Source organism: Penicillium hispanicum, assembly GCF_028827665.1.
Source record: "Penicillium hispanicum strain IBT 35686 chromosome Unknown utg000007l_segment0_segment0, whole genome shotgun sequence".
NCBI lineage: Eukaryota > Fungi > Ascomycota > Eurotiomycetes > Eurotiales > Aspergillaceae > Penicillium > Penicillium hispanicum.
The window spans coordinates 1,861,914-1,881,647 of NW_026623199.1; the positions used below are offsets into that span (position 1 = coordinate 1,861,914).

The 19,734-nt window shown below is 53.7% G+C and overlaps 7 protein-coding genes across 7 annotated transcripts; 2 read left to right on the top strand and 5 right to left on the bottom strand.

Moving 5' to 3' along the window:
- Window positions 1–196: 196 nt before the first annotated feature.
- N7459_008485 (Zn(II)2Cys6 transcription factor) lies at window positions 197–2,750 on the bottom strand (the record flags this gene model as incomplete). The annotated part of the gene is made up of 9 exons (XM_056947653.1): window positions 197–599; window positions 650–824; window positions 886–1,220; window positions 1,285–1,305; window positions 1,364–1,475; window positions 1,524–1,557; window positions 1,610–2,422; window positions 2,474–2,547; window positions 2,600–2,750. 9 exons carry the CDS (start codon window positions 2,748–2,750, stop codon window positions 197–199), a joined length of 2,118 nt encoding a protein of 705 aa, XP_056797163.1.
- A 1,046-nt stretch (window positions 2,751–3,796) lies between these two features.
- Window positions 3,797–5,160, top strand: N7459_008486 (DUF3500 domain-containing protein; the record flags this gene model as incomplete). The annotated part of the gene is made up of 2 exons (XM_056947654.1): window positions 3,797–4,016; window positions 4,085–5,160. 2 exons carry the CDS (start codon window positions 3,797–3,799, stop codon window positions 5,158–5,160), a joined length of 1,296 nt encoding a protein of 431 aa, XP_056797164.1.
- Window positions 5,161–5,837: 677 nt separating this feature from the next.
- N7459_008487 (uncharacterized protein) lies at window positions 5,838–6,738 on the bottom strand (the record flags this gene model as incomplete). Its single annotated transcript, XM_056947655.1, has 4 exons — window positions 5,838–6,029; window positions 6,113–6,403; window positions 6,490–6,551; window positions 6,639–6,738. The coding sequence occupies 4 exons, from the start codon at window positions 6,736–6,738 to the stop codon at window positions 5,838–5,840; spliced, it is 645 nt and encodes a 214-aa protein (XP_056797165.1).
- Window positions 6,739–7,574: 836 nt separating this feature from the next.
- On the bottom strand, window positions 7,575–11,607 carry N7459_008488 (U6 snRNP complex subunit PRP24; the record flags this gene model as incomplete). Its single annotated transcript, XM_056947656.1, has 4 exons — window positions 7,575–8,300; window positions 8,354–8,710; window positions 8,766–8,993; window positions 9,046–11,607. 4 exons carry the CDS (start codon window positions 11,605–11,607, stop codon window positions 7,575–7,577), a joined length of 3,873 nt encoding a protein of 1,290 aa, XP_056797166.1.
- An 830-nt stretch (window positions 11,608–12,437) lies between these two features.
- On the top strand, window positions 12,438–13,535 carry N7459_008489 (mitochondrial 54S ribosomal protein uL22m; the record flags this gene model as incomplete). Its single annotated transcript, XM_056947657.1, has 2 exons — window positions 12,438–12,477; window positions 12,550–13,535. The coding sequence occupies 2 exons, from the start codon at window positions 12,438–12,440 to the stop codon at window positions 13,533–13,535; spliced, it is 1,026 nt and encodes a 341-aa protein (XP_056797167.1).
- Window positions 13,536–13,782: 247 nt separating this feature from the next.
- N7459_008490 (histidine phosphatase family protein) lies at window positions 13,783–14,905 on the bottom strand (the record flags this gene model as incomplete). The annotated part of the gene is made up of 4 exons (XM_056947658.1): window positions 13,783–14,118; window positions 14,210–14,452; window positions 14,525–14,734; window positions 14,816–14,905. The coding sequence occupies 4 exons, from the start codon at window positions 14,903–14,905 to the stop codon at window positions 13,783–13,785; spliced, it is 879 nt and encodes a 292-aa protein (XP_056797168.1).
- A 423-nt stretch (window positions 14,906–15,328) lies between these two features.
- Window positions 15,329–17,227, bottom strand: N7459_008491 (uncharacterized protein; the record flags this gene model as incomplete). The annotated part of the gene is made up of 3 exons (XM_056947659.1): window positions 15,329–16,414; window positions 16,473–16,662; window positions 16,710–17,227. The coding sequence occupies 3 exons, from the start codon at window positions 17,225–17,227 to the stop codon at window positions 15,329–15,331; spliced, it is 1,794 nt and encodes a 597-aa protein (XP_056797169.1).
- Window positions 17,228–19,734: the final 2,507 nt, after the last annotated feature.

Genomic DNA, 19,734 nt, shown 5'->3' on the forward strand with positions numbered 1-19,734 from the left:
GTGGATTCTAGCAATATAAGGAATGCAATAGAAGGTGAGAGATTGACTCTGGTATTCCATATCGCAGTTTATTCGGACTTAGGGTTCGATAAGCTCCGACGCGATCGCTGAATTGTGAGAAGTAAATGCGCTAAATCAGAACAGGCATGACATCCACAAGTGGAGCATATAGAGCTATTACGGCTAAAATCGCCAATTATCCATCCAGCATGGGCAACCCGCCGATATCGTCAAACAGCCGAGCAATGCCTTCGAACGAGTAGTCCGGGAACCCAAATCCATACGCCCACTCGGGGATTTCGAATCCAGACTGGCCAGGCCCTGGGTCCCCCGGTGGGGCTATCGGCTCGCTGCCGTCGTTAGTCCCGGGCACTCCCGTACTAGACGGCTGTGCGCCAGAGGCTCGGAAATCCCTCAGGTACTGGCGGATGATTTCCACAGATTTCTGGGCCACGACGGACTCCTCCATTGCTTCCAGGATCTCGACACCCATTTCAACAGAGCGGAGGAGCGGCATCGTTTCGGCGCACATGCCGAGCTTGGACATTGGGAGGAGAAGCGTTGACGTGGCGAACATCACGTAGGTTGTGTTGTACCACCTAAGGAGCTGTCAGTATGGTGTCGGTCAGTACCCGGCGGTGACACGTACCAGCATCGAAAGAAGGTGTGCACTCGGTAGATGTCATGGATTACTTCTATTGTCTTCATTGCCGAGTCCAGGCACTTGGCGATGGTTTCTTCGAGCTCGCTAGGAGGATGTCGGAGCTTGCGAGTGAAATGGCTCAAAAACGGTCGGAACAGGAGCATCTTCACATTATAGTATCCTGAAGACACAATTAGATTAGTATAGACACCCTCTAGTATAGGACGTATTATCAGACTCACGGATGCCCAAGACCAGCCGTTGTCTCCTAGCCCATTTCGGATCTCGGAGGGCGCTCCGAGACAGCCTATATGCACCGATATCCGGTTTAATTCTCTCCGGAAGCCTTGCCAGCCAGCGATCCATCTCCATTTCAATCTGGAGAGCAAGCTGCAGCTTCTCCTGTAGCGTGATACGCGAATGATAGATTTGTATGGAGACGCGTCGAATGATCTGAGCAAAGTCAATCATCCACGGGATAATAGCATATTCCGAGTCATCACGGTCCGGGATAGCTCGATTATGATACTCGTCCATTCCCAGGGTATCCGGTCGTCCAACCGAGAAGCTCATTTCTCTACACGAAAATCAGTTGCCGCCAAGATTAAAGAGGAGATAATGAGATAGTGAAACCGGCTTACATTTCCAGTGAAAATAGACCCCTAGCAAATAAATGCCTGTTAGATAATCTGCCGCAAGACGAGCATGACATCCACTTACCACCAAGTCTTCGAGATCCAGCTCGAACGTTGGTCCTTCGGGCACTGAATCTCTCGGTTGAAACCTGCAGAAAGACATGTGCGTACTGCTAGGCCAAGATACATGTAGGCCACTAGAGTTGATTAGCAAAGCGCAGGGCCAGATGAGAAGTAGCGCTCACAATTGGGATTGAGTTCGTTTTGACAAACTTTTGCCTACTTCAAGTTAGGTCATTAAACTTCGAATCCCCATAGTATCGCAACATACCATCATATAGAGGCATTGAACCGTCTCAAGATCGTTCGAGAACCGTAGGGAGTTCAGGTATACTTGTGCCTCACCAAACAGCTTCCGACTCCATTCGAATCGGCCCAGCCCCGCCAAAGTGTTTTTATCCCACACGCGCACCAGCGCACCGAAGGACAAAATGCTCAGGTACAACGCCACAAAGCTCGGCTCTGGTGCTCGCGATCGATTAAACCAGAGGTCGTTGGAGCGCGCCAGAAAGTCATCTTTATCGATGAAAGGGTGGATGAAGTGGATATTCTCGAAATATCCACTCATGAAGACATGTGCCTGGTCAAAGTAGTAGTTCTGCTGCTCAATGGATGCCAGATGCCCCGGACCAGTAATCGACGGCGAGAAACTGGGATTATGCAACGTGGAGATCAATGAGTCCCCCTGGCGGGGACAAGGTTCTTCACGTCGATTTGGTTCTCGTGCCTTTTGCAGACGGCCAATTATAGCTGCAGATGAGGTGCTACCGTGGAACTCAATCCCATTGGTATGGTGGTTCAGTTCGTTGATCTCATCATCCGCGCTGTCGACAGACTCCTCTTGAGGGTCAACGGCTGCTTTGATGGTTTCCTGGGGTGTTGAACCTGGCCGCGGCAGGGAGCATGGTGTCGTTTCCACCCCTGCCGGGACAGGAGGCTGGTTGGGCAACACTTTTGATGATTGCGCAGATGCAATCTGGCCCGAAGCCTCGGCTGTGCGCAGCTTTGAGGCCAGCTCTTCGACCTTTCTTTCGAGGTCGGCCACATAGCTGCGATTCACCTTGGTCAGTTTCGATCTACAGATCTATAGTACGTCCACACATGCCGGGCAGAATCAGAATCAGGATGAGGATACCTCGTTGACCGAGTACTTTCGCGCTCCCGATAATTCCCCTGGTACACGCAATTCAGCGCACTCTCTAAGAGGTACTTAGCATCTCTGCACACAGGAACAGCACTCTCCACAGGAATCAAAGCCCACTTTTACAATGCAAGCATGGATACTGCTCGTCGCACTTGTATTTCTTGGCCCTGCAGCGGTCGCACGCCTGCGCAGCACGCGGCCGCTTGGCCCGCTTTGGAGCTGGTTCGTCCACCGCCGGCTGGGACAGCGGACTCTGATGGGAATGCATTATCTAGACATGGCACCTTCTCTCGGCAAGGGAAATCTGGGGAAGGGTACGGAGTCTGATAAGATGGCGCTAGCGCACAGGAGAGATGAACGGAGTACGGAGCTATGGAGTAATGCAGTCGGCCGGAAAAGCCGGGGCGTGTTGTGTCACGTGGCTCCCCACAGTGGAGGCGATCCGGGGAGCCAATCAGCGCGGTCAAGGATGGCTGCTACATAGATGTAGATGGAGCGTATTACTAGAAAGGCCGATGGCGATGCTGGCTTGAGTTCCATGCTGTTGACAGTCCCGGTTCTCTCCCACAGAGAGCATTACAGGACAACGTTGAGCTTCACAAGCATCTCTGGCGAGAACGAGAATGCTGGAAGCTCCAAGGTCGCAGCACGCGGGTGAAGCAGCCGCATGTTGCAGTCGAGGCCATAGTCAAGAATCCTCAGGACTGGAATTTGGCTTCTCAGGTATCACCTGAATACCGATCAGCTCGGATCCGCGAGCATGTCTCAAGTCGACCGACTTGCATCGTGAAGAAGATAAAAGACGCCGCGTGTGATGCCCCGCGACACGCGACAACATCAATCGAGAATTCATGTCATTGCTCAACAGACTCGATAGCCCATGTTCAAGATAACTCTTCCAAATATAGCTTCCTCCAGTGGTCGCTATACCGCCGTGTCGATATTTCCGAGCGGAATCCCATTTCCCGCCTTCTTCCTCCCACAACTGCCCCAACCTCGTCAGATGGCATGATCACCACGCATCACGGCGTGCAAGAACCTGACTTCATCGCAGGACAAACGAAGAAGACAAGACAGCGACGCTCATAAATGTCGTTCCGGCGCATCCGGATTGGCTGAACTCATGGATTACCACCAGCGAAATCGCCGCGCGGATAAAATCTCTCCCACGTTCCCCACAAGCGTGGGGAGGCCGCCTTAGTGCGCATCTGTGGGGTTGGGCCAAGTGCAGTTGACTATAATACTATTCCAACCTGCCAGTCCATCCTCGTCTTCCGCCATTGACCTGCTGCTACCCGAGCTGCCGTTTCTATCATGGCGACCACTAATGCTGGCGAGCTGGAGAAGCCGACGGGCGAGTACCGCCAGTACCTGCCAGACCTGAACCTCAAGCGGTTCCAGGTGATGTGCACGCAGGACGCGCACGAATATGCCCATGACTTCAAGACGCTGAAGCAGCCGCCCTGGCTGCATGCACTGTATATGCATTGGCTCGATCTGTTGCAGGAGCCCTTCAAGGGCGTCACCACCGACGGTAGGGTCCCATGGGCTTCCATTGCCCCACCAACCTCTGCGACGGGGTCACTAACATAATTGCGACAGGTCGCGTCCGGCCCGATCTTTTCACATTGCAAGATGAGAATATCCCGATCCAGGAGATTGTCGATGCGACTCGATCAATGCTCGCCCTGCTCGACGGCAAGCAGAAAGATGCCGTGAGCTACCACGTCGACTCGCCGCAATGGCGCACATGGTCGAATCCGGAGTTCCTGTTGAGCCACAAAGGCGTTCGGCTGGACGAAGTCAACGAGAAGACCCGCGACGCGGTCATGAATATCCTCAAGGTAACGCTCTCCCCGGAGGGCTACGACAAGGCCGTCAAGGCGATGCGCATCAACCATTTCCTGGGCGAGCTGGTCAAGTCTCCGCGGGTGGTGAATGAGTTCTCGTACAACTTCGTGCTCTTCGGACAGCCGTCCACTACCCGGCCCTGGGGCTGGTCGTTCTACGGCCACCACCTCTGCCTGAACATCTTCCTGTACAAGGGCCAGATCATCGCGTCGCCGTGGTTCACCGGCGCCGAGCCCAACGAGATCGACGCCGGCCCCTGGGCCGGCACCCGCATCATGCAAGTCGAGGAACAACTCGGTCTGGAACTGATGCAATCACTGTCCGCGGAGCTGCAGGCCCGCGCGCGTGTCTTCGCGCAGATGGAGGATCCCGCCATGCCGCCCGGCCGCTGGAACAAGGACGACCAGCGCCATCTATGCGGTGCCTACCGGGACAACCGCGAGGTGCCGTACGAGGGTATCCTGGCGTCGACGTTCAGCGAGGAGCAGAAGAAGCTGATGTACGGCATCCTTGAGCAGTACCTGCTCTATCTGCCGGCCAAGTCGCGGGCCCTGAAGCTCGAGCAGGTGCGTTGCTGGGAGGCCGAGACTTACTTCTGCTGGATTGGCGGTTACGGCGACGAAGACCCCTTCTACTACCGCATCCAGAGCCCGGTTATTCTCGTTGAGTTTGACCACCATTCTGGTGTCTTCTTGAATAACCAAGAGCCTAAGAAGTTCCACATTCACACGCTTCTACGTACCCCGAACGCTGGTGACTACGGCCATGCGCTACGGGCTCAGATCCCGGCCATCGAGGGCTTGAACGGGAAACACATTGTCTGGTAGGTGGCTAGGGCCTGCTCTATCGTGGCGTGGTATGAGAACACGATCATGTATAATTTTACGCCATAAACATTGAAGAAGCATTTATTCTTTTCCCCCTCATGTCCTACCTCTTTACTGTCGCTATGCGCATTCGGCTGTCTACACCGGTGACGCTGCTCTTATCCTCCTTCATCTGTTCTGACAATGCTGTCTGATCACCGACACCGTCTCGATTTACAAAGATATGATTCGGTGAGACGAAAGTCTTACAACAAGGCTTGTGCATTGTGTGGTAATGTAGATTCATGAACTAAACGGTCCTTGAAGAGGTACAGATAGGACGACTGAAATACATCATTTCCGTCGTCCAAATTAGTCGTACATTACCACCAAGGTACTAGAAGGAACAGAAAACGAAAGGACAGAAATTTATTCACAAACCGCAACGCCCGAAAATATTGACGATGGAAATGGGGACTATTAGATGAGAGCAAAGCAGAAGAACAACCGCCAGAAAAACACATCGTGAGTATCATAAATTAGAATGACGAACGGGAGGGACAGATGGCACCAATCGCTCTGGTCGCCTCAAATGACCTGCATGTGTGACCCGGCCCATAGCTCGTGCCACGTAAATCTCGGGCTAGGCAAGGGGGTTCGATAGATAGTTGGCCCACGTCGGAGGTGAGCCATCTCACTTAAGACGTCACCCGAAGCGAGTCGTGATCAGGAATCAACTCATAGCCACCCTCCGAAGGCAATACGTGAGCCGAAACAATCACGGCACCGGCGCAGACGAGACTGATGCACCAGCTGAGAGTGCAGAACACCCACGATTCATCCAGCCGCCAGCCAACAAAGAACCGGTCCTCGTTATCAAATAGGTATGCCTGCGACAAAGCCACCGAGATAGTCAGTCTTCAATGGAACGTATTCTCGCCCCGGAGTGGAGAACCGAAGGTGGGGGACCTACCACTATCGACATGCTGGCAGCCTGGATGATGGCCGACAAGATAATCAGCAGACTCAGGATCCTCCAGCAATTTTCTCGCAGTCGCTTTCCACCGGACAGGATGATCAAGTAGGCAACGATGCTCATGCCCTGGAGGACGACGGCGAATGACATCAGGAACCCGACGGAGCGCCACATCGAGCAAAAGTATCGCTCATCGCCATGGCAGTCTTCACGTTGCGGGAAGCTCTCGCAGGTATCGGTCAGGGAGGAGCAGCGGCGGTGGAGGCCGTAGGAGTAGTGGAGGGCCGGCTGGAGAGAGTGAAGGCATGGTTAGCCTTTCGCCTTGTAGCCTGGCAGAGTGCAGCGGTCGCATTGGAAAAGAGGATGGGTTCTACCTTTTCACTGTAATAGCTGACCCACCTAGGGACGACAATGGCGGATAGCGTCAAGGCGAACGCTATCACGGTTGGTAAGGGTCAGTGAGAGCTCTGGCTGGTGCCTTGCTGGCCCATCCCGCATTCTGGGGTGTGCATGGCTAACTCACATGCCAAGAATACGACCAGCGTCCCTGTGTAGACGATGGTCTTGGTGAGAAAGCCCGTATAGTTGCGGTCTATACCCCGAGGCACCAGATGAAAGTCCATGGCTTCCGTAGCTGTGGGAAGGAGGGGGATCAATCGATTGCGTAGGCGTTCAGAACGAGATATGGCCCTTGCAACAGGGCCGGGGGAACATCGGTGGAGAGGCGGACACGAGATTCTCGCAGAGAATCGAGTGCCAGCCCAGTGGGCAGTCAAGGTGAAGACAGGAAGGAGCTGATAAGTGCAGCGCGACGGGTACAGGCGCAGACTCACTGCTTGTCGCTGAAGCAGGTCGAGTTGAGAGAGGAAAACGGGATTCCGGGGTGCGACCCACCCTCGTCCCACGGCAGATCATCTCTCTCCACCTTCCACCCTTCATGGGAAAACAAGGCACAGAGGCCAGAATTCGCCGATCCCGATGTATTCAGAGCTGCAAGCGAACACTGCAACCCGCATGACTATTTGCACCGAAGCACTCCCTACGCTATATGGTTTCTGTTGAAGCCTTTTGAAATCTGGCCGCAAAGCCCTCTTATATATCGATCGCCCGTGGGTGACACCGTGCCACGAATTATACTGACTATGACTATGCTACAAACACGTCACACATCATAGCAAGACCTCTCGCGGCAGAGATTGACCGAAGAAAGTCCCATGGAACAGCCGTCATCATTAGAACTCAAAGAAAAAAAGAACTAGCAAGATACATCGGCATAATATACAGGAGAGGCACCAGAGATGCCCGCCACAGAGAGCACAAGCAAAACAAAAAGCCATGGCACAGATGGCCAACCCAAATGAATCGGAAAGGGAAAAGCCACCGAATAACACAAACGCCAACCAGATTCATGCCAGATAAAATGTTGCGCCGGGTACTGTCATTGCATTGCCATTGCACTTTACTCCGAGCGCTTCTGCTGCAGCATCGCACGGAAATCATCATTGTTCTTTTGGGTCTTGCCACTGTCGCCGTCCTTGCCGTCGGCCGTGGTATCCATCTTGTCAGTGCCAGCAGCGGGATCACTACCACTGGAGACTGGCGCTGCGGTCGTTCGTTTCATTCCCAGCCCTCCGCGGCGACCTCCACGGGCACCAGGCTGCTGAGGGCGCTTGATGGGGCCTGGGGGCTGGAGGGTGCCTTTCGGCTTTTCTTGCTTGATTGAGGTTACTCGGCTGGTCTTATGCTCGGCTTGCAGCGTCTTCAACTCCGCAACGCTGCCGATGTGGAGCGGACGGCCAGGTACGATTTCCTTGCCTTCGAGAGCCAGAGATGCCTTGCCAGCATCTTGAACATCAGCAAACTCGACAATAGCGCCTTGGTGATCAGGGCGCAGAATGATTTTGACTAGTCGTCCAAGCGGCTCGACGAAAGCGCGAATTCGCGCATCGTTTACCGTGTCGGGTACATTCATCAAGGCGAGGGTGCGTTCCCGACGATCCCCACTTGTTTCAACATAGTCGGAGCTTACACCGTTGGCTTCCGCTGGTGGCGACGCTGATGATGCGACGCGCGAAATGATTGTGCTGACCATGCGTTTAGCACCAGTGTAAGCACTTGCCTCGACTTGTAGGCGGCGAGACCCGAGCATCTCATCATGCATCGAAAGAGCAGCATTCGCTTCCTCCTAGATTATGAGTTAGTATGTGGGGTCAATCGTAATCCAAGAAGGAACCATACCTTGGAAGAAAAGGTGACGAAACAAAATCCCTTACGGCGACCATCAACATTTCGAGGGAGGTTGATATTCTCGATCGTGCCGAATTTCGAGAATACCCGCTGGAAATCGTCCTCGCTCAGCTTCCAATCAACGTTTTTGCAGAAGATCTCACGGCCCTCGGTCATTGCGTCACTGCGACTCTTTTTCTGCGACGGGTCAGAGATTTTCACGATGAGCTTATGATCATTTTCCGTCATAGTGCCATCCAGCTCGACCGCTTGATGCGCCGCGCTGGAAGAGGCAAACTGCACGTAACAAAACCGCCGAGCGGTTTTATACTTGAGCGAGGGCCATCGCACATCGATAATGTGGCCGTACTATAGTAGAGTCAGTCGTTTATACCAGAAAGAGAGGACAGAATATCTCGCCTACCTTGCCGAAGAGACCGCGCATATAATCCTCATCTGCGGTCGGGGGGAAATTGGTAACCCACAAGGTTGACCCAGATTCGAGCTGTACTTCAATGATATTGTCATTGAACAGCTTTTGATCGCGGGACAAAGCCCCAAGAGCATCTTCCTTCGTCTCGAATTCGATGATGGCGACCTCAGTATGACCATCCTGGCCAGATAGCATTTTCACGGAATTGATCGTGCCAACCTACTTCCAACATAAGCACATGAACGATATTCGTGAAGGGGGACAGACTCACATGTCGGAAGAATTGTCGAACGGGGTGCTCAGATGTTTCCTTCGGCAGGTTTTTAACAATCACTGTTGAGTGCTCACGATCGCGGCGGAGTGCCGCGGACTCGGCATCAATCTCCAAAACCGCCTCGTCGCTGCGTGCCTTTTTGGTAGTGGGTTCACCATTCGTATCTTTCTCGTCTTCGCGCTTTCTCTTCTCAGATGATGCAGCAGCTTCAACGGCGGCTTCTAACTGCTGCTGTTGATGCTGCTGCACTGCGGCTGCCTCGGCTGCCTCGGTTTCTCTCCGAGAATTGACAGCCCGCATAGCTCTCCTCGTCTCGACAAGAGCGAGTTGAAGCTCATCTGAGTCCTCGTAGTCTTCGCAGTGGGCGATATAAGTCTGCACAATCTTTTCCGGCCAGTCAAGATCAGTTCGCTTGATGGCCTGTTTCAAGACTGCGGTTGCATAGCTGGGATTCGGGGTTCGTCGCGCGGCATCCACAGTGGCCTCGCCCTGAACGAATTTGCTCCAAGAGATAAGCTCCCAGCTGTAGTAGGTAAGCCAGAATTCGTAGCTATTGCCGCGACGAGCCACGAGGCCCTTGAAGGTCTCTCGTGCACTGTCCCAACTACCACTTTCGCTTAGGTATCGGATGTAGATGCGCTCCAAACGGAAGAGAGGATCGCCTTTATAATAACGACCGTACTTCTTCTCGCCCAACTCCTGCACACTCTCAATTGCGGAGCGAATGCCGACCTCTGCCACGTCCAAATCTTCGTCAGTCGAATCTTGCTGGAAGGCTCGACGACGAAGGTAACTACACCACGCTGTGTGGACCTTGAGCACTTCCTCCATCCCACCAGCATCGAGCAGTCCCGTGCTGGTAGCCTTGTGTTTGATGTTCGAGATGGTCGAGAATGACCGGCCTTCTCGCTCCGAGCTCATAAGGTATTGAGACCATAGATTACCGGACCACGGACAGTGACGAGTACCACGATCCAGGGTTGAGATGGTAGTGGTGGCTTTGTGTCCATTCATGGATTCACCAATGAGGAACATCACGTAGTCCTCCCATAGAGAAACATCTGTGGGGAAGCGCAGAACAGCGCGCTGATAGACGGCATTGGCAAGCTCAAAGTGAAATTGTCGCCGTCGACGGTTGCGATTCATTTCCCAATCAATGTACTCGGTGTAGATCGGCCACTCAAGATTCCTATCACCGGATTCCTCTGCCTTACTCAGTCGAAGCTCAAGCTCCTCTCGGGCGGCGTAAAATTTCTTTGCGCTTGAGGCACGAGCGACTGTGTCAGCCATGATATCCTCATAATTAGCTTCGTAATACGTGGAGATAAACCCCGAGAAGGTCTGGAAGGTCTGATCCCATGTAGCATGGGGTGTCTGAAGTCGGACATCATAGAGTGCTCGGAGTTTGGTGATCTTTTCTTGAGAGGGATCCCGAGAAAGATCCTGGGCGAGGAGGTCCAGGAATCGATCCCAAACAAGGTGACTGTTGTTGATTCTCCACTGCGTGGCTTCCGCAGCTCGCTGCCACACATCCAAGACCGACTGCCAACTAAAAACCTCACGCCCAATCATCCGGTCCTCCTCGGTCCACTGGCCAGCACCGCCTTCTCCAGCGGCAGCAGTGTACAGATACAACACCCACTCGCCGTAGATATGCCAGAGTTTTGTGCTGCCAAGCTCCTCCTCCACCGATCGCTGACACAGCTCCATGACTGCAATGCGCTCGGTCACTGAGTGAGCCAACATGCTCTCATCTTGGATCCACTCGGCCCAGAGATCCTCCCCCATTGCGAAAAGCTTGTCCATTTCTTCGCGGGCCGTTCGTAGATCTCTGAGAAGATCGTAACGTCGAGGATCACCGTGAATGTCTGGGTTGTTTGGTGGATAGACATGGTTTACGAAGCCCCCATGTAATAGTCCGATGAACTTGACATGTGCCTCGTAGGTGTGGGGGTTCTCCTGTATCTGATTGAACAAATCCGTCGCCGCCCGCTGTGCCTCCGCTTCGAGTGAGGTTGCGACATAGTTTCTGCGCGCACTCTCCCGTGGTCCTTCCGACATTGCAATATCGAATGATGTACGAGGGGTGGGGGTATTGTGGTTGATTTGGTTGACGTGGGGATGGATTGTCGAAGGCGACAACTGGTGCTCGTATGATTTGGTGTTCCGCAGCATGCTTGGGGCGTTCTGGCGCTGTGGCTGGTGATGCTGCATTGCCGCCAAATCTGCCAGCGTATCCATTCCTGTCGAGGCCTTGGTGGGAGAAGGTCGTTCGGTCGCAGGAGGAGTTCCATTACCGCCACTCAGGTTCGAGCCAACGGACGGACTCCCGGTCGTCGGCGAAGAATCCGGCAGTCCAGAGGGCGCGTAGACCTGCTGCGCAAGAGGAGAGGAAGTCTTCCCTTTGCGAGCAGGGCCTGAACGCGCCCGCTGGATCACCTTGTGGGGAGAGGGACCTGCAGCTGGGGTCGGTGTGTTATTCGACGTAGGACCGGGCACGGGCGTCGAATTTCCAGATTGCGGATTCGAGTCCGGGGAAAGCAGAGAGTTGATATCCATCTTGGCGGATAAATATCGCTGCGATCCACTCGAAAGGAAAAGGACGGGTAGAGCGATCGAGGTCGATGGAGTATCTCAACGACCCGAGGTCAGAGATAGTGCTTAAAAAGCAGAGATCCAAGTTAGACGACTGTCACGAGATACCTCAACAGCACGTCCATTCCTGCATCAGCCAACACAGCTTGTATTTCGACCCGGTCTCGTTGTGCCGGTCTCCGGGGTCGCAACTCGAGTTGCGCGATACGAGTCGCGCAGGGAGTAGCTCAGTTGTCGCGAAGCCTCTGCCGATACCGATGGAAAGAGAGGTGGAATCGGCGAAAAGGAACGTGTGGGAGAAAGGAGCGGGACCCAGGTTAAATCCAGGCGGAGCTTCCAAGAAGCACAGAGATCCCACGGAAGGTGAGGAGCCACAGACGGTAGGCCTGGGAAGTATGGGAGAAGAAGAGGCGGAGGAGGGGAGGAGGATGAAGGAAGGGAAAGGTACCGAGAGACAGAGAGCACTGCAGGCCCTGAAAGAAGGAACGATGAGGGCTAGTGGATCTTCACTGTGGAGATGACGGTGTGAGGGCAGGACAGGCTGCGGGTGAGCATGCAGAGGACACCATGAGGTCCGGCAGATTCGCTATTTTTTCACAGGTCTGGCTCCCTCCTCCACGGCAATCGCGATCCTCGCTGGCGTGCGCCTCGTTCTGATCGATCACAAGTCGATGCTGCAGTGGTGGCCTGAGGTGGCTACGGCTAGTCATAGACGCCACCTGCGCAGCGAAGTTTCGCCTTTTTTCTAACCCGCATCTCTGATCAACACGCTACACTCTTTCTCCACGGCCACAATGGGCGCTGTCTATCCATACGGGCAGCTGGTCCGGTCTGGTGAGTCTCGATCTTGGTTCCTCTGCAAGCTATTCTCCTCCACCATTCACCCATACTGACCTGATCTCTCAGCGGCCCGGACCCGAGTCTCGTGCGTTCCCCGACGAACATTGACTACAACAGCCATTCGTCGCGCCCAGGATGACAATCCCGCCGATAATAAAAATTCCTCTCTCCTCTCATCAATGAAGAATTGGGTATTTGGGGAGAAGAAGCCCAAGGCCGTTCGTACACCCGTCGCACCCAAACGTGAAGAAGGTGGACTCGGTGCGAGCTCCATCTTTGCCGACGACGTCGCCTGGCCACAGGGACGAACCCCCAGGCGTCAGAAGGAGCAAATCCAACAAAATCAAGGAGAAGTGGCCCCACCTCTTCATCAGCGCAACAAGGACAACCTACAACTCGCATTGAACCCCAACCCCAAGGCCCAACACCGATGGGAGAAGAAAATGGTCATCCGTGAGATTCGGACACGAAGCCGCATCCCCAAACAAATACAGATCAGCCGTACCGAACGCGAATCGCTGTCCAAGTCCCACTGGTTCAAGACCTCCGTGAAGAAGCTGGGCCCCTTGGCCCGCCAGATCGCGGGCAAGAACATCGACGAGGCTATCTTGCAGATGCGCTTCAGCAAGAAGAAGGCTGCCAAGGATGTGCTCGGTCACCTGGAGCACGCGAAGAACGTCGCCATGGTCCGTGCCGGCATGGGCTTCTCAGTCACCGAGGGTTCCGAACCCACCGAACCCGCCAAACCCATCACCGTCACACTCAGCTCCGGCGAGCGCAAGAAGATTACCGACCCGACATCTATCTACATCCAGCAAGCGTGGGTGAACCGTGGCCCGTATGGCTTCGGTATGGATCACCGTGCCCGAGGCCAGATCAACCGGCTCCGCCCCCCGGCTACCGGTCTCTCGGTCTTGTTGAAGGAAGAGAAGACCCGCATCCGTGAGTGGGAGGAGCGCGAGGCCAAGGCGTTGCGCCAGCGGAAGTCGCAGCTCTGGACGCAGTTGCCAGACCGGAAGATTTCTGCTCAGAGCCAGTACTACAGCTGGTGATCGATTGGATTCTGATTCCCATTTGGCGTTGCATTTGTATTCTTTTACACCTGGGTTCCACATAGTCTTTGTGGAGACACCGGTCTCGTCTGTTTTCCCCCTCTTCTCTTTGCCACTGGCCGGTTTGAGTGTGAAGAATCAGCATTTTGGAAGTAGAGAAAGCCGGGCTCAAGCCCATGTACTATATACAATTTCAATACACATCTCATGGATATGTCCAGATGCATTCATTCGTCTCAACCAATCGCTAGACAGCGATCCTATCTGCTCGCACCACGACAGGAATCACAGCCCCAGTCGCCAAGGGGAACTCCCGGTGACCAACCACTTCGAGAATACTCGTGATTGCCCCCGAATGCGCCGTCAGCGAGAGAAATGTATTCTCGTCGTTGGCAAAAATATCAGTCAGCAGGGCAGCCAGCCGCCGATTGCGCTCCTCATTCGACTCCCGCGCCTTGGGATCCCAAAGCCGATCTTCTTCGACGAATCCGGGCTCGAATCGGTACTCCGGGAACTGTGCTGCGATCTCGGAAGCCGTGGACCGACGGTCACACGTATGCTCGCCCATGGTTTCCCGGAGGAGCTGGGAGAACAGCGGTTAGCGGGATTCTCTGCGCTGATGCGTATGCCATCCAAATGAGCACTCGCTAGGGGATTCACGTAGGACACTCTACCTCTTTGATCAACGGTCGGAAGGGACTCGTCCCGGGCATATTGAGACCCTCAAAAGTGACCTGCGCCGTCTGGCAACAGCGATGCAAGGGGCTCACGTAGTAGGACTGCGGAGTCGGGATGCCATGCTCGATCTGCTGTGCCCACGCGTCGTGCGCAGTCTGGGCTTGAGCGATACCCAGGTCCGTGAGGTGAGCATCGACCCATGTCCCCCACTCGTCGCCGTCCAGGAGGGACCAGTACTCCTAGGCGACCCGGTGAGCAATGCTTGCATCGGGACAAGACTATGACATGAGTTCGAATGTTGGAATACGTACATCCCATGCTTTTGTGCCATATCGACTCTCGGCAACATTATGCACACCCTGTCCATGGCGCCCGAGGAAGAGCACTTTGTACTTTGTCGTTGGTTGGTCAGGGCCGTTGCGTGCCTCCATATCTTGCGCGAATTTCTGCCATTGAGTGATGCGCACTTCCGCTTCTCCTGAATCTTCGCATTTAGGTATGAGACCAAAATTGCTGGCTGCCTGGAGTTGTCATGAGTGATCCCTTGTCTCCTGCATGTGTTGATGAGAACGGGTGATCGTCCGCAGTGATTGGCAGCTTACATAGTCGAATGTGTCGGGGTTCGTGGACGGTTCGTCCTGCAGGAAATACCCCTTTACCGTGGAGAATGTGAACTGCGCTGGCTCGGCCATGACGAACAGGCGTGGCAAAATGGGTTGAGATCGAAAGGAGGGAGGTTCGTAGATGTTCGGCCACGGGGCGGGTTAGGGTTGTCCTGTGGTGGTGGGGCAGTGGAGCCCAACGAGTGCAAGAAGCATCTAGTCGAAGGAAATCAAGGCTGGGCATATCGGGTCGGTCTACGGGCAGTGATGATATGGACGAAAAATATAACTTTTGAATGTCATGATTCAAGTAAACAATCCAGACATTTCATGTCATTAGCGAAGATCTGGATGCTTTGTCCACGGACAGCGAATTAACCATTATAACTCCTAACCAAGCTTTTCAATGCCTTCTTCAACGCGTAGTAATTAAACAGCTAACGTAATCCGTGCTCCAATGATCCAATGTCGAAGGAATGCTTCGAGGCAAGCATAAAGAAAGTTTTGCCGCACTCAAATTGCGCCAGTCCAACAGGATAGCCGCATCTGAAACAACTGCAAGCCCTTCCTGGTGGACATGAGCTGCCTGCCAGTAAAGGAGAGGCAGTTGTGGATCAAGCGCTCAGACAAGGTACCCGAGGACCACCGTGATTGCCCGACTCCAGCAAGAGCGTGAACAGTTCTTGAGAACATGCCGCCAAGGTGTGCGGTCACTGCGCGAACGACTTGCGCTATTGTCTCGGTAAAACCTGCAGAGCCGCTGGTAATAGAGATCAAGCGCTGATCGCTCGGCGATTGTTCCAGACGTGGCTGGAAAGCCGCCAGTCCACGTTGGTATGTTTGGAGAGCGCTCAGCAGTCTGGCGGGCACTGGGACTTCCGACCTCTCGGAGTCGCGTGGTACCACGCGAGATTGAGTCTGGTATGGTGCAACTATCACTGGTGAAACCCTGTTGTCCACAGGGTTCGAGGACACCGTAGTCTGTGGTCGGCGAGCCGGCAAGCTTGGGACGTTCAGCACCCCGGTGTCCGGGGTATTCGTGGGCGAAGTGTGTCTGCTGTTGTTCCTGTCCTTGGGGAGGACATGGGGCAGTATGTCGCTGGGGCCGCTATTGGTAGCAGACATGCCCAGAGCGCGCCAGCGCCATATTGGCTGGAGAACGGACTTCCTGGTGGTCCTGATAGACTGGAGCGTAGTCGAGGGTCGGCTGGATGGGTCGTGGCCCGGTGAGCTGCCAGTGTGCTTGCTGGCCTGCATGACCGGCGGGAGCACAACTGACGCGCTACATTGTGGGGCTTGCGGCCGAACATTGCTTCTCGGTTTTGTCGTCGGTGTGACAATCGGTTGGACAGCCGATGGGCTGACTGACGGGTCGTGCCCTGGAGCGCCCTTGACAACCTTCCTTGTCACCTTGGCCACTGATCTGGCCATCGATGGGTTCAGTGAGGGGTCGTGACTTGGCAGGCCAGAGGAGCGTGGACCCGGTAGAGCGGAGGAACGGAGTGTGGATGGATCTGGCCTCTGTTTGAATGCAAGGTCCATTGGAACATCAACATCATTGACGCCGGCGCGGGCGGCGGCCTTCTCCAGGCAATTACACTAGTGGGGGATTAGCATCGATGCCGAGCATCAGATCTCAGGGCCGGGCAAAACAAACCCTCTTGTGCTGCTTCTTGTGTTTCTCACAGGCCCCATACTTCCGGGCTTTGATGTAGTTCTCCTTCTGCGCCTGAGAACGAGGCTTCTGCTTCTTAGGCAGGTTGGTGGTCGCATTCATGTTCAGATCGAGGACCAGCTCGACACCGCCATTCCCAGTAGTTGGGGGAGGGGCTGGTGTACCTTCCGGGCTACAGCTCGCCGGGGGGGGGAAATGCTTTCACGCATGTAGTCCGACCAGCTGGGTGAGGAGAAGCTGGTGTTAGAGTCGGAGGAGATGTCCAGGTCCAGCGCGGTGGCATCGCACAGCCGCTGCAGGTGCAGGGCAATTGCAGCTTCCCGGCGCTTCTCCTTTATGGAAGCGATGCGGGGGTCGGCGGCGGCCTGCGCTTCGACCATCTGGCGGAACTCGAATGTGCCATCGTATGATTGGTAGTCCTGAAACATCGCGTCGTCAAATACCGGGGTTGGGTCCGGCATCAGACCCACATTTGGTGACTGGTCCGCCAGGAAGCCTCCCTGGGCAATATCATAGTTGCTCATATCTGGGAAGGCGGGCTGCATGAACTCAGGCAGGTCATGGCCGAGCATGTCAGCATCGTAAGGAAGTGCCATGTTGGGCGAAATAGAACTGGCCGAGGCGGAATCTGCATCGCCATAGGCTGTTGGTAGGTCGAGGAATTGATCGAAGTCGTTCCAGTCGTCGGATTGGGCCGAGGCACCCGTGTAGAGGAATTGATCCGAGACGGACGCCATTGCTTCGGTTCTATACTGTAGATCGCTAAGGGGGTATCTTCAAAGGATGATCACGGAGAGAAACAAAGAAAAGACAATAAAAGAGTGTATAGTGTCAAGCTTGGGAGCTCTCGAAACAGTCGGAGGAAGCAAAGAGCGCCAACAGGACGTCCGGGGAAGAGAAAGAAACCTGAGGCCGGGGCAGCGTGTATAACTAGTCGGCGCGACCCAAGAGCGCCCTTTCCCTTTCGGGGTCCCCGACTTGCGCTAAGCCGCATTAGGAGCCCGACACTGCCCTCTGCGGTGTTGAGTCATAGTCGATGCAGCCTATCAGAGACGGCGAGTGAGCGGGAAGGGGTGGCTTAGAGGCGATCTGGCGGGGCGCTGATGGACGCCGTATTTGAATCATTTAATATTGAAACGGATTTCGATCTATCATGCAGAGAACGTCATGGCCAGTCTTCAGCTTGGGAAAAGTATGGCCTGGAGGCTGCTTCATTGCAACCACTAACTCGCTAGAACTGTCGTATAGCTATTGGCCAAAGATACCTAACACGTACAGATTATGGAATTGGCCTCCATTTCCACTCAGAATTCACCCAGCGTCAATGGATGGATTATAACAATGCCCCTCTCCACTTATCCCGTCGTTCGTGCCATCAGCCTTATGCCAGAGCCATCATCACTCTAAGCTATTGGGACTCCAGTCATGAGCGAGGCGAGAACCTTTGGGTCCAAAGCCTCCTCCATCATAAGTGATCTCATCCTGGATTGCCTTTCTGCTCTTGCAGAAGACCCTCAGCTCTTTGCATGCCACTTCGCCATTTCTTCGCAGATATTCATCTATGATGTCACCATAGCTCGTGACAATTCGACTGACAATCAGAGTGCCATTGCTCGCCATGGGTGAGATTCCCAATGCCTAGGCAATTTATGTCGAGCCTCGCGCGACGTGGAGAGCCAGAAGCACAGTGTTTAAGTCTTATAAAGCTTCAAGTAGTCATCAATGGTTTTTGGAATACGCAGTCCAGACATCCAGAGGTCATCAAATGCACTTAGAGTGCTGTAACGCATGGGATGATGAACATCAAGAAGGATTTGAGAGGCGAAGCAAAGCCATGAATCGAGCTTTTTGGTTTTACAAAACTCAACAAGGCCTGCAGTAATCTAATCCGTGGTAGGCATGTGAATACCGAACGAATTGCCTTAGGATTGTAAAGTACCGAAATAGCCCTTCTTGAAGACCGGCAAATGATCCTTCTGCACAACATGTGTGAGAGATTCCAGGATGACCCCTGTTGGCAAATAGCACCACTGGGCTACATCGGCCATGTGTTTGTTGTATGGCAGGCCAACGAGCTCCACCGTGCCGATTTTGTGCGATTCAAGGGAGACTCGCTGTTTTTGTTGAGGTTGTTGAGTCTGTTGCGGTTCCTCGATGGTAAGTACGGCGAATCTGTTCAAGAACATGTCGCCACTAAAGATTGCCTGCTTCACAGAATGATTGGAGAAAAATGCGAATTTATGTCTATAATATCCCCTCGCAACCCTTGGGATTTGTCCAGCGCCAAATCCCCAAGAGACCCTCTCACTTGCGTTTTACTACAGCAACAGTAACTTCATTGTCTAGAATCACTCAGGTGCGTTCGTTGAATTGGGGTGTTGTTAGTTACTCACGGCTTGATATTAGCATGTGTACCGTAGACGTCTCCCTCGAGGTTTAAGAAGGTGACAGGATTAAAGAGGACGTCAATTTTAATCCTTCTCCCAAATCTATCCAAGCTGGGTGATTGTCTCACAACCTGAGCATCTTGAAATGCGATCTCTGGTCATCAATAAGTGCAGCTACATCTCTGTATAGCTCTGTCCAGCATCCTTGTATCACAGAGACACCAGCAATACCACAAACAGAGGGATACCTTTTAGATGCGAAGAGGTTGTCTACCCGGTCGTCGTAACTGTTCATCTCTTCCATAGACTTGAAGGGACCAGGAGATTTGTAGGGCCAGTGGCCAGTCATAATCGTATAGAAGACCGACCCGAGACTGAATATGTCCGTGGCCTCCGTTGACACCCAGGGATTACAAGGGTCGAAAAATCCGGAATCTGGGAGATGTCCACCATCTATGTCCCCATTTGTCGATCCTCCGAAGTCACAGAGCACAAGATCCAGCTTCTTGTCGGCGACAGTGTGTAATAAGAAATTATCTGGTCGAAGATCAGAATGGATCACGGCCTTTTGGTGGATAGAATGGACGGCCTCTGCTGCCTGGGACCGCTATTTTAATCGCAGGGAGATATCGATGATATCATTATGCCGGTCAATATAAGTCTGCAAGTTGCCATCACTAGCCTTGGACAACAGTAATCCACGTGGATTATCCGAAGCACCGATGAATCTCGAGTACAAATTAATAAACTAAATCAGCTGGTCTTGGGCTTGCGTACCGTATTATTCGAGAGTGCATGCCTAAGATCTCCAGGAGTCGCTCTTCAACCTCGAAACTGCGCTTAATATCCATAAAAAA